The 13111-nt window shown below is 42.5% G+C and overlaps 1 protein-coding gene across 10 annotated transcripts in view; it reads right to left on the minus strand.

Moving 5' to 3' along the window:
• The window catches only part of Tmem108 (transmembrane protein 108), a 276755-nt gene that overhangs the window by 110882 nt on the left and 152762 nt on the right, over window positions 1-13111 (minus strand). For 7 of the 10 annotated variants that reach the window (XM_027414341.2, XM_035443900.1, XM_035443905.1 and 4 more), the window contains one exon: window positions 11024-11109. In XM_027414341.2, coding sequence (XP_027270142.1) covers window positions 11024-11063 — 40 coding nt within the window. In that variant the 5' untranslated portion in view covers window positions 11064-11109. The remainder of the gene's footprint in view (window positions 1-11023; window positions 11110-13111) is intronic. The other 3 variants (XM_027414342.2, XM_035443904.1, XM_035443907.1) reach the window with 1 other exon arrangement.

A 13111-nucleotide genomic window follows, 5' to 3' on the forward strand; every position in this document is an offset into this window, starting at 1 on the left:
CTGGGGGCCTACAGGACAGTCAATCAAACTCCTTGTGGAAGAAGACATCCACAGAGACTCAGCAGGAAACCCCAAGCTGAGTTTATAGCAGGCTTCTGAGATCTGTTGAAGCCTGGCTTGCTAATGGAGAAAGGGCAGAAATCTAAGGTGGAGGAGAAGGAGGAGGGGGGAACCTCACACTCTGAATTTCAGCCATCCACCTTTCTGTGTGTCCTTTCCTCACTTTAGTCCTCAGACGCAATGGGTACCTAGAATCAGCTGGACGAATAGGAGAGCCAGCAATGACACGAAACTCCGTCATCCAGGAGCTCCCTGGGCAACCTCACAAGAGCGGGAGCTTCATTCAGCAGCAGGGGCAGGTGCAGCCTCTGTTGAGGGCTGGATGAAGGCAAATTTAATCTAAGAAATAATTAAGCGGATGTTACAGTGGGAGCCAGATTTCTTTTCCCATCTTTTTTTGAAGTTTCTATAATAATCTAGGATTTCTAAAAATATAGACATAAGGATGGCAAACCAGAGCTTGTGAACCAAAAAATAACAACTAAAAAAAAGCTACAGATCAATCAGCTTACAAAAGAAATGCCCTGATGCCTTTAGGTTGCAATCATTATTTTTTGCCAAATATTGCCCAGCCAATGTCTGAATTCAGAGCCAATCCTGCTACTTATATCTTCGAACAGATCTGGGGTGGGGGTGTGGACAACAAGACTAGCTAACTGCCAGGCTGTTAAGACAAGCTAATGCAGACTGCAAGAAGGAGGAGAGAGGAATTCACTGGCTGGGGTTGCCAAAGCTATTAGAAAAACTCTACTCGGATGGCACCACTTTCTTCAAGGGGTTGTGTGATCTTCCTATTGCAAAAGCTGTGATTCAGAACTATATTGTGGGAAGAGTCTAAGCTTGAAGATAGAGAACATGGATCTAAGATCACTCCTAATTCTGCTGTCTTGGGCATGACACTTGGCTTTTTGGGTTTGCCTTTCCATCTCCTGCCATAGGGTCTCAGATAACTCAGGCTGGCCTCAAACTCAGTATGTATCTGAGGATGACCTTGAACCATGATCTGTCTACCTCCTCCTCACTGCTGGAATTATAATGTATGCCACCATGTCTGGCTTATAATTTCTTATTAGTAACATGGTGATAGACACTCGTCACCAGATTGTCAGAAGTAATGGATGTCAGTGTGTTGGATGAAAGACAGCTTGGTAAGTATAAAAGGCTTTTCCTGTCACTTCTAATGGTGGTTTGGGGGAACAATAATTGCTATTTCATAAGTTTGGAACCAATTAAAACATATGATGAAGAATCAGAAAGTGGATTCTTATGTTGTCTTTTTTACTAGTTAAAGTGCATTCAAGAACAGGCTTGATCTATAGCTTTTTATTATATTCTATAATATGGCATCCTTATATTTTCACATTTCATACCTGTCCTCTTGATTACACACATCTGGAGAGTGGGAAGTATACATTGTATCTATAATCCTACAGTTTTCCACAAAGCTATCTAGCAGGCATTCCCAGGAGGGGACAGCAATGAATGATGCTTGTGCTACAGTTCTTTTGTGAGATATCTCTATCCAGGAGCTTTGGAGCTCTCAGGTCAGGGCTTATGTATGGAAGACTGAACACAGGACCTCTCTTGTATGAGAGGCGAGCACTCTGTCACTGAGTTATATACCCCATCTCTGGGCTCATGACATTTTATTCCAAGAATCATGTCTAACACAGACCAGGTTCTTTATTAAAGTGTGTTGAATCTGGGTGAGGTGTAATGTCTGCACTCAGGAGATAGGGGCAGCATAAGCAGTCCAAGTCTAATCTCATCTGAGTTTGGAGTCAGCCTGGTCTACATAAGATATCCCTCCCACCTTCTCTCAAAAGAAGCCAGGTATAGAGTACATGCCTATACTCCTAGCACCTAAGAGGCTGAGGCAGGAGAACTACTTTGAGTTTGAGATCAGCTAGGACTGCATAGAACTGCCTTAAAATAGTCTGTTAAAAGACAATGAAAACAGAAAGGAACCTACTAGTCCCATCCCCACCCCCCAGGAGTTACAGAGAAGGTTCTAAAGTCCCATTTTCTTCTAAGGATTCCATTCTTGACAGTTCGTTCCACTGGGAAAGAACTCTCTCCTGCGAGCTCTCTCTCTGGAAGGTTCAACTCTTGGTAACTTGCGCCATGTCAAGCTTCAGCCCTAGCTAGCCCTGTGTCTGTCAGGCACCCTGGTCATCTGCACATGTGGCTCTGGACATCTCAATTAGAATTAGTCTGCTAATGCCTTTAGCGGATGAGAACTGTCATTTTGTAATTAACTTAGAGCCGTGACAGAAGCCTGTGACATTGATGACTCAGAATGTAACACTGACCCTTGTTCTTCTCCCGAGGGACTTACATATCATGAAACAATATTTTTTTTTTGAATTGTTGGTGTAATAACCTTGTAGATGGAAAATCAGGAAGGGTTGACATGAAGAGGCTTTCCCTGAAGGAGTGGGGCCTAGCAAGAGAATGCACCTCCTCAGGGCATTGAGAAATCCATCTTCCTGCAGAGAAGCACCCTGTCTCCATGGAGTGGGTGTGAAGCCTCTGGAATAAGCCTCTCTGTGGGTCTCCAGAGGGCTGTTTTGTGTTTGGCACTGGATGACCGTGATCCATGGACCTTGTAAGGACCCTGGCTCTGCTCTTTCCAGAACAAACCAGAATTAAAACAACATAGCTCTCAAGCTCTTAAAATGATCTCTCTACTTCTCTCTCTTCACACGTCAGCCAAGAAGTTGATGGGATGTAGACCCAGTCCCAGAACCTCTTCTGCCCACGTGGGACTCTGTCCTCATGAAGAAAATGCAAGGTAGGAAGAGCCGCAAGGCCTTCATCAGCAACAGTCTGAAGCAACTGACACAGACCCAAAATGGTGCTGGTGTAAAAAGAGGGACCAATTTTAAAATCTCCCTTAATTTTAATTCAGTCAAAATTTAAAACTGATAATTTGGTTATAAAAAATAAATCTAAAAACCTACTCTTACAACTATCAATTTTGCGCCCATATGTGTGCTTGTATCTATGAACATATGTATATATGTGCTTGTATGTGTGCATGCAAGTGTGTGGTAGTATGTGTGCATGTGTGTGCTTGTGTGCGTGCCCATGGAGGCCAGCTGCGTGTCTTCTATCACCCTTCCTTGTGTTTTGAGACAGCATTTCTCATTGAACTTGGAGCTCACCGATCACCTAGACTGGCCACCTAGCAAGCCAGGGGAATCTTTCTGTTTCTATCTTGCCAACCCTGGGATTATGATATGGGTCACCATACCTGGCTTTCATTCCCCAGGGATCCCAGGATAGAATCATGTCCTTGAGTTTGAGTGGCAAAGCATTCTACTGTCTGGGCCATCTCCCCAGCAGCACCCCTCATTCCCAACCACTATCAATTTTATGACTTCGAAATGCCAAATACTTCTGACAAAAATTTAGTATTTAAGTTGAGATGTGTTCTAAAACTGTCCACAGGATTTCAAAGGACTGGTAGGCGCATGTGAGAGGAAGCAAAATAACTAACTACTTTTTAGTATTGTTCTCATATGGAAATAATATTTTGGATGCGCCAGTGTAGGTACTAAGTGAAGTCCTGAGTGAATGCGCACGGTTTGACGTGAACACAGCATTGTCAAGGACTCCACAGTCTCAGCCCCATGGAAGTGGCAATGTCTTCAGCTCAGCGGGATGACAAGACCTTCCCCCAGTTCTCATGCAAATGCTGACAGTATGTGCAGAAAATGTATGCCATGTCTTTCGTAGCTTTTCCTTCTAGATGTTTAAGGCCTGAAGACTTCTCCCCTATAGAGGATGCTTCTATGAAGATCAGCTAAAACTACCTCCTTGTTCAGATATATATATATATATATATATATATATATATATTATATATATATATACTATCCTTGACCTTGATTATTTGGATGTAATCCTGCTATTTCAGCTATGGCAACAACCTCACCTCTCTGCTCAATTACATATAACAAACATGCTGAGCTTCCTGGGTGCTGCAGCTTCTCCATCAGCGAGCTGAGACCATCCAACCCTGTCCATGTGTCCATTGTTGGTTCTTTCTTCATTCCCTTGTTGGCCCTAGTCAGGGCCAACTCATGACTCTGAGACCAGAGTCATAGAAGGACACAACACACTGTATTAAATAGAATGTGATATTGGAATTGATTTCACTCATTTCTTTTAGTTTTTTTTTTTCAAATGTAGCTACTAGAAAAATGTAAATGAGCCATGTGGCTTGTGTTGCCTGTCTGGGAATACACATGACATACATCATGATTGTGGTTCTCTCTGACTATCCAACAGTCTGCTCATTGCTCCTCTGTCCAGTTCATTTCACTGCTAATGCAGCTGTCACCAGGAGAGGGTGGAACACCCAAGCGCCAGGGATTCTTTCTTATAGGCTGAAAATAGCTTGTGCTGGCTTTTAGCTGACAGTCCAAAGGGACATGGCAAGTGATAAACAGATCCAGTCAAGAGAAGCATCACGTCGCTGCATGGCATGTAGTACTCGAGGGAAGTGTGACAGAGAGACTAGGATGTGGCATGCTGGGTTGTAGGACTCGAGTCTGAACTGCAGGGGACAGGAATGCCAGGATGGTATGAATCACTGGCCCCAAAGCCCTGAGCAGAGAACAGGCTAAAGTGTTAGTAAGAAGAAGCAAAGCTGGTATGACTGAGCATAGGTCAGGGGTGGGGTGGGGTGACAGGAGAGGATACCCAGCAGGCACCCTGCCTCTAAGGCACTTAATTTTCTTTCCTTTCCTCCTATCTGCCAGGCTGGGGGCCTAGCCATGTTGCTTATCCATTCAGGGTAGCCACTAATCTTTATTTATTTATCCATTTATGCAGTGGCCATTACTACTTGGTCTTCCTTTTGTCTGTGAGAATATATGATTTCCAAATAAGCTAAAGAATAAAGCTCCTTCCAGAAGATGAAAGAAAAGGGCAGCAAATGGCTACACTCTGACCAATGGCAGTTGAAATTTAGCAACAGTGTCTCTTACACTTTCTTCTCCTGCCTTTTGTTCCCTTCTAAAAGTAAAGGTCTGGCAGTCATCCAACTCAGTCTCAAGGAGCATTGAAGTCAACTTCTCTATTCCTTATTGGATACATAAGGATACGTGTCCATCAAGATTTCCTCATGGGAACATCTGCACGGCTATTTCCACCTTCCTTCATAGTTACACTGTAACTTGCCTTAGAAATCTATAAGTAACTTTGTTTTTCATAAGTTCATGGCTTAAATTTTTATTACAATTATTTGGTGTGTATGTTTGTGTGTGTGTGTGTGTGTGTGTGTGTGTATGTGTGTGTAATCCTGTCATTATGTGGAGGTCAGAGGACAACTTCTGAGAGTTTGTTATCTCTGTCTCACATGTGTGTCCCAGGGACTGAACACAGGTCATCAGGATTGGCAGCAAGTACTTTCCCCTGCTGAGCCATCTCACTGTCTCTAGAACTTTATAAAGTATTCATGGACTGGGAAGAAATGTGGATTTTGAGATTGGTGATGATTCTAAACACCTGCCTGCCATGTAAAGGTCTGTGGTTCAACCCCCTGGCCTACAAATAATAATAAAGATAATAATGGCTACTCATGATGATAAATACATAGCTTTGAGGCAGAATGCTTGCTTGGCATGTGCAAGATCCTATGTTCAGTCCCCGCCACCACCAACCCAAAAGAGCTTCTTCTCATCTGTGAGATGGCATTGCTAAAGAAACGTAGGTTCCACAGGGAATGAATGAAAGAATAAAATATGCGGTTATATTAATCATTACAATGTAATAAAGCAGGGGTGTCATATCCAGGAGCAGTTTCAATCACATCTCTGGCCAAGCGGTGAAGTTGATGCATCAAGAGCAGACTGCTTAACCGTCAGCTTTTACCAGCCATCCCCGCAATGGAAGACAAGTGATCTCTTACTAAATTTATACCCAGAGAAATGGGAGGGGAGGAGGGAGGTGATGTGGACAGTAAGGAGAATGGCCCAGTGTTTATGGTACCATCCTGAATGTTCGGCATGTATGTTAACATGTGACTCAACAAGCTTATGTGTACAGTGCCTGGCATGTCCTTGTCTTTCTCAGCTAGTGACTGGCATACCCAGGAATACAGACTTCAGCTCTGCCTCAATAAGAGAGACAGTCCACAGTGGGAGCTCTCTTACCAGAGCTTGTAAGACAGACGCTCCACCCTTGCTGGGCTTCCTGCCCTCCCTAGGCCCACTCCTCTATGGCTCTATGGGTTATTCCTGGGGACCCCTTTTTAATAGGCTGACCCACAGGACTCCCTCAGGACTCAAGCCACTTTCTATGACACTTGTCATAGATATGATATCCTGCCAGTATCAGACTAAGTGAAATATGGGATTGTTTTTCTGGATGAAATTTCTATAGCTAGCCTATTTAGGTAAGTTATTGTGTTTTACTTTTTAGTTCCATCATTTAATACCTACACTTATGGTAAAATACCGTAATATATGAATGAAATGGGCTGACTATTTATCGGAGCATCCTTTCTCCCTGGGAATTCTTTTGTCGTGTGAGAACTGCTTAGCTACGACTCCATGTATTCAGGAAAGCCACCCTAGTCACTCTGGCTTTCTCTCAGGGTGGAGGGCTGCCTATGCCTCACAGAGATCTTCAGGAAAGCAGCTGGCATCTTGGTCATCACTGTATCTGTGCGGTGGGCGTTTCCCTTCAGAGCATACAACCCTCCCATCTCATTTACCTTCTGCTGCAAAGACAAATGCAGAGTGTCTTCTAGCAGGCACCCAGGGAATGATTCTGGTCTGCTATTTTGGAAACTCCCCAAGCCACAGTTCCTGGTAGTGCTCCGGTGCAGCTTGAGCAAAGCCACGTTCACCTGAGAGGCACTGCCAGGATGCTTGTGGCAGGAGAGCACCAGACCCAAGAGAGGAGAGGCTGGCAAACTGCCACACCGAAGAGCAACCACAAGGAAAAGGCTGCCAATGACAACAGCTCAAGAAGAGGCAGGGATGAGAGGAGGGAGGGACTGGATGGAGAGGCTGCAGAGGCAATGGGTTTGGAAACTTTCTGGGTTCTGCCCTGAAAAATCTCCACTATCTACCACACATTAACAAAGCTGGTGACTCAGGTCTCTGAAAACTCTGAGATTAATTACAGATGAGTATAGAATTGATGGAGAAAATGTCTTTTAAAATTGAAAAACAACAAAACAAATCCTGCTTAAACTTCTCTTTTTCAACCCCCCCCAGAGTTTTAACATGTCTCGTTGAACAAGGCAACACACACACACACACACACAGACACACACACACACACACACACACACACACACACACACACACACACACACTACAGTACTCAGTTTATGTACTTTTTGTAGAGTGAGGAGGACCCATCTGAGTTGTCAACTTGGCAGAGTAATATAGACTATCTCTCTCCTGTCTTTCAAGTAGGATTGCTAAGCAAATAGATGTTAATTACTAAATATCACTAACTTCTGACAATGCAACAGCTCATATTTGAAGGACATTTTATAACACTGGAATATTTTATGCCCTTATCATTTATCTCTCATGAGTACATATCAAGGTAGCTATTATCTCTCATCTAGGCATCACAGTTGAGGAATCACTCTGTGAAGTTACATGATTGGTCCGAAGATAGGGGAGAGATCAGAATACATCATTTATCTCAGAGTATAATCTTTACAGCCAAACCCTACATTTTTTCCTTCCATATATTTTAGTAGAGTGTCTTTTGTATAGAAAACTGATTTATAAGAGCCAACAGGGTTCCTAAATGTGAGCACAACTTCCCTTGGACATTCCCTGTCAATCCTATAATGAAAGGTATTTAAAGCCATAAAAAGGTGTTAAACCAATATTGGCCCTTTAAAAACTATGTATGCCCAGGGTCACAATTTACAGTATTTTTGCCTCAAATGTGTGTGAATGACTTCAGAGACACAGAGACATGTCTAATTCCTAGAGAGTGCTTTCAAATCTCTTAATGAAGGGAAAATATCCAGCCTCCAATTTTTGATTTGAAAAAAGCAAGCAAGCAAACACTCAGCACGAAGTAAAGAAGAAATAGAAACCCAAGTTCTAACATGTTCCCACAGCAGTGACTAATTAGGGTCAAGAGTTTTCACAGCTGCTGGGCTGGTAAAGCTTGAGGGAGAGATGGTCCAGCAGCTGTTAAGTCATGAAAGCATGCTCAAATTGCTATGTTTTGTTTAGAAATTGATCTCAATAATTTAGAAGGGCCAGGATTTGAACTCATTCATTCTTCATCCAGAAGCCAGCACTGCCACACTCCATGGCAGCTGGGACCAGGCAGTGTCAGTGGCAGGGGAAGATACTCTTTTGCAAACTATGAGAGGTGATGCTCCCATCACCCCAACCTTGGGAATGCCCCTCAGTAGTTGTGTGTTTGCCTGTAACATCTGAAAGGCAAGATTCAGAATCAATAGTTGTTTGGACCTAAACAGTGTGTCAGTTACAATTTACATCAGTTCCCCTCTTCAGTCCTAGGGAAGATTTCCCCTCACTTGTTAGGAGAAACAAACCATGAAGACAGAATACATGAGCTGACCTCAGTGTGTGATGACCCAGTTCCTCTGATCTCTCTCCAGCTTCCAAAGGACCAACCAGAACTACAGATGGCTTTGATGAGGGTTGGCCCTAAAGGAGAACTAAGTGACAAAGACTTGATTACGTTGCCCAGTTAGCCACAATCCAGCTACTAATTATGTATGTTATCCATGCACCTGTTTCTAGAGTATAAGATGGTGACAATATGTGAAAGCTTAAAAAACACATTTTCTTAGTGGTTCATGAATAACAGTGCATCCTACATTAATGATATCTTAGATTTTATGGAGAATGATCATAAAAATAAATCCTTATGGATAAATAAAATAAATAAAAATAAATAAAAATAAATCCTGTATGATCCAAGCCCTAGGTTGGATTGACTGAGGAAGATGTGTTTGCTATGGATGCATTGAGGACCTGGGTTTAGATTCCCAGAACCTACGTAAAAGCCAGGTGTGGTGTTGGAGGAGTAGTTGAGACTCCTGAATTTATAGGCAACAGGAAGTTGATTCATACACTGGCCAGTATTCTGAGCATAGGAAATCACAAAGCCCACCCCCATAGTGACACAATTCTTCCAACAAGTCCCTACCCACTCCAACAAAGTCATACCTCCTAATAGTTCCACTCCCTATATGATTGTGGGGGCCAATTACATCCAAACTACCACAGTTAATACCTGGATGCCAATATATATATGGCATATATGAATCTTTATCCATGTCAATAATCGGGAGGTTTAGTGATGGTTACGAACTACCCCTAACTACCAAAGAGCTGCCTCATTAGTGCTATTTGAGTCCCTCAGCATCTCTGCAAACATGGACCATTGGTGCTTGTAGCTGTCCAGGTGATGCCTGACCCCTCTGACTTTTATAGTGCTCAGTTTAGAGTTTAGAAGAATGGACACTGTGTATCATTTGGCCTAACTCTGAATGGTAGAATAATTTGTCCAATGCATTTGAGATAATGCATGGCTTTAAGTAATAGGCAGACATGGGACATACACTCAGCATAGGTAATTCCTCAAACATATTTCTACCTCTCAAATTTGCTATGTTGCTTTGCCGTGTCCCAATTCTCTTGCAATGAAGCCCACCTCCCCTTCTTTGAGGTATAGCATGTGTGTGTATGGGGGGAATTATTTATCTTTCATAGGTCCCCTTTCCCATCAAGGTAGACTTAATCATTCTTTATGGCATAGCCTCTTCTGTCTGTAAAGCCCCCTCTCTAACAGATAAGCTTGAGAGAGAGAAAGAGAGAGAGAGAGAGAGAGAGAGAGAGAGAGAGAGAGAGAGAGAGAGAGAGAGAGACAACACTATGGTCCCATAGATCACACAGAAAAAGGAACAGAAGAATGTCCCCATAAATCCTGGCAACTTTCCAGCAGGCTGAAGAAGCCTTATGAGTTTCTGGGATTAGAATTCAGCAGAAGAAATGAGCCAATTAAAACGCTTGGCCCAAAACCGTGTGTAGATAAAGAGCTTTGCACAAGCTACAACAATCTAACCTAGGTCAGAAATTCTGCTGGCTGACTGCCTAGTGATTTGCATCTCAAATGTTTTCATTTGATTCATTTTATTCTCTCAGCAAAAGTCAGGCCCTGCCAGTTTAGGAAAGACCTGTCTTCCGTCTGCCTCCCCACCAGGCTAGACAAACACAATGAGCTCCATGCACAAGGCTTCCAATTCAGTGGCTCTGCTATGACTCAGAGTGGCCAGTGTCTGTTGTGCCAAGTGAGTTGTCCAGAGCATCAAAAGCATGGGCTGCACTGGGCTTTACATTCAACTCAATAGTTATTCCCATCCCAAGTACCATCATTGGCTGTTCTTTGCCGTGTCCCAATTCTCTTGCAATGAAGCCCACCTCCCCGAAAGTACAGAAGCAACACACAGAAAGTCAGACTTCTTATCTGCTGCAAACCAAGAAACCACATTTATTCCACGCATTCCATGTTTGAGAAGCATGCAGAACTATGCATCACATTCCAAGCCAAAGGCTCTGCGGTCCCCAAAGACTATCAGGTTCCATGTGACAAAAAACCCAGGAAATACCATCTACCAGTTCTTTCCCATGATGAATCAACACAAGATCATACCACCACACCTTATATTGTACCATGGAACAAAGAACGATCGCACATTTTTTGGGGGTGTGCAATTAGAACTAATGATACTTAAGTCACACTAGAATTATAATGGGGTCTACATGTATGATGGATGCCTAAGACATGAGATCAACTTGATGTGTGGTGGCTTATCTAGATGAGGCAGAGGGAAAATGACCCAACCCTGGTCTTCCTCCACAGAGATCCTGGAGCTCAGTAAGTGATAACCTTAGCATCATATTCCAAGTAAAGAATAAACACGCCATGCACTTACTTAACAGTTGGCAATAGAGGGCCTGTAAACTTCTCTTCATGGTATCATCTGGTCCTGCTTATCCTCCCGTTTATTCATGATTCTGTCTAGGAAAACGGGAGAAGACATTGTTACATTAAGGGACATAAATTCCTTACTGGAAGAGTACCATTTGAATGTGCGCATGGTAGTACATACATAGCTGTACTTGAAACAGAAAAATCTTGAAAACATTTTAATTTATAATGTTCCATGTTATATAACCACCACTGACCCTTTGATCAAATCCCCAAACTTTATTAACCCCCTTGGAAGACAACCCCTATGGGTAGAAAGTGAGAACATGGCTTTGAAGGATTTTTATAGCTCTCCTGACACTCCAGTCCAGTGGTTTTCAACCTGTGGGTCCTGGCCCGTGAGGGGCTTGAACAATCCTTTCATCGGAGTCACCTGTTACCATCAGAAAACACAGATATTTATGATTCACAACGACAGCAGAATTACACTTATGAAGTAGCAACAAAACTTCTATAGTTGGGGGTCCCTACAGCACGAAGAACTGTATCAAAGGGTCACAGCATGAGGAAGGTTGAGAGTCACTGGTCTAGTCCTAGGAGAAGAACAAGGACCCTTGCCTTTTCTAATCTTATTCCTGCTGAGGGGTTCACGAAGCCAAAACAAGAACCAGAAAGCTTTCTCACAGTTGAAAATGCAGGACACCAAATGAATTTGTTAGCTGGGCATAGTGGCTCACACCTGTAATTCTGACACCCAGGGTACAAAAGCATGAGGAGGAAAGAGCTCAAGGGTAGCCTGGGCTACATATCACAACCTTGTTTCAAACAAGCAAAAATAATAAGTAACATTTAAAAGTAAAAAACTGAAATAATTTATTATCATAAAGGACACTATTATGGAGTATTTGGAAATCATAGTTATCTGAAAATATAAATATAATCAAGAAAGCACAAATATATTATCCTGCCAATATGAGGCAATCACTCAGACATGGGAATGTATCTTTCTGGGCTTTGCAAATGCACTTCATAAGTCTGTTGTATTTTATATACTTCTCACTCTGACTTTTCTCCCTAGCAGCAAGCGCATGCTGCAGTGTCAACAGGACTTTACTACCTGCTACTTAAGTAGCAAATATTGATTTAAAAGAAGTTCCTAGAAATGAAAATGCAGGGAAACAATATAAATCTTTGGAGAAGCTATAAAATTTCTCTTGAGAGCCAGTATCAGAATAACCATTTAGACTACATTCTACCCAAGAATGGAAACTTAGAATTTCTTCTCATGCTTCCAGGTAAATAAATATTCCATCTCATTGCTTTAATTTGTACTTTATACAGTTAGTAATCATTTACCTTAAAGTGTTCTTTGATCATTCTTTAACTGTATGCCAGATTTTCATTTTCTTATAAATACCCCAAGTAGAACTTTCCTTAATATCTTTTAAAAATCGATACAAATTGATATATCAAAAAACCCTGCCTTTAATGTATACAACTAGCTGGTGAACCCTTATCAGAGAGCTTCCATTGGCAGTAGGTGGTGACTGACACAGAGACTCACAGCTGATCCATATGCAGCAAGTAAGAGATTGAGGAGTGCCCAGTCCTAAATGGGAAATCTGTATCACACCCTCTCCCCCAAGGCTCAGGGATCATTGTATAAGGGGGGGGCAGGGAGATAAGAAACAGAGATAATGGAAGACTGACACAAAACAGTGTTACTAAGGTGTAGTGAGGCTGTTGTACACATGCACTTACACTGGCAGTGACTGCATGCATAAGACCAGTACAAGATCAAGCCAACTCAAAGAGTAGCACTTAAGGGGAAGGGCTCACAAGGTCCCACCCAGAAACTGATGACTTCTGGGGAAAGGAGAGTCAGTTTTCTTCAGCAATTCAAGCCCTGATAGATTGTCCATGCTCCAGTGGATGGCCTTGCATATATGTAGTTACTGTTGGTACAAAGGGAACTAAGTGGGTTTGAAAAAGCATACACTCCTTTAGGGAGGAGTGGTAGTAGGGATATGGGAAGGATTACAGCAGAGGAAGTTGGGGATAGATTTGACCAAACCACATTATGTGCACATAT

The sequence above is a fragment of the Cricetulus griseus genome, chromosome 4 (genome assembly GCF_003668045.3).
Source record: "Cricetulus griseus strain 17A/GY chromosome 4, alternate assembly CriGri-PICRH-1.0, whole genome shotgun sequence".
Lineage (NCBI taxonomy): Eukaryota > Metazoa > Chordata > Mammalia > Rodentia > Cricetidae > Cricetulus > Cricetulus griseus.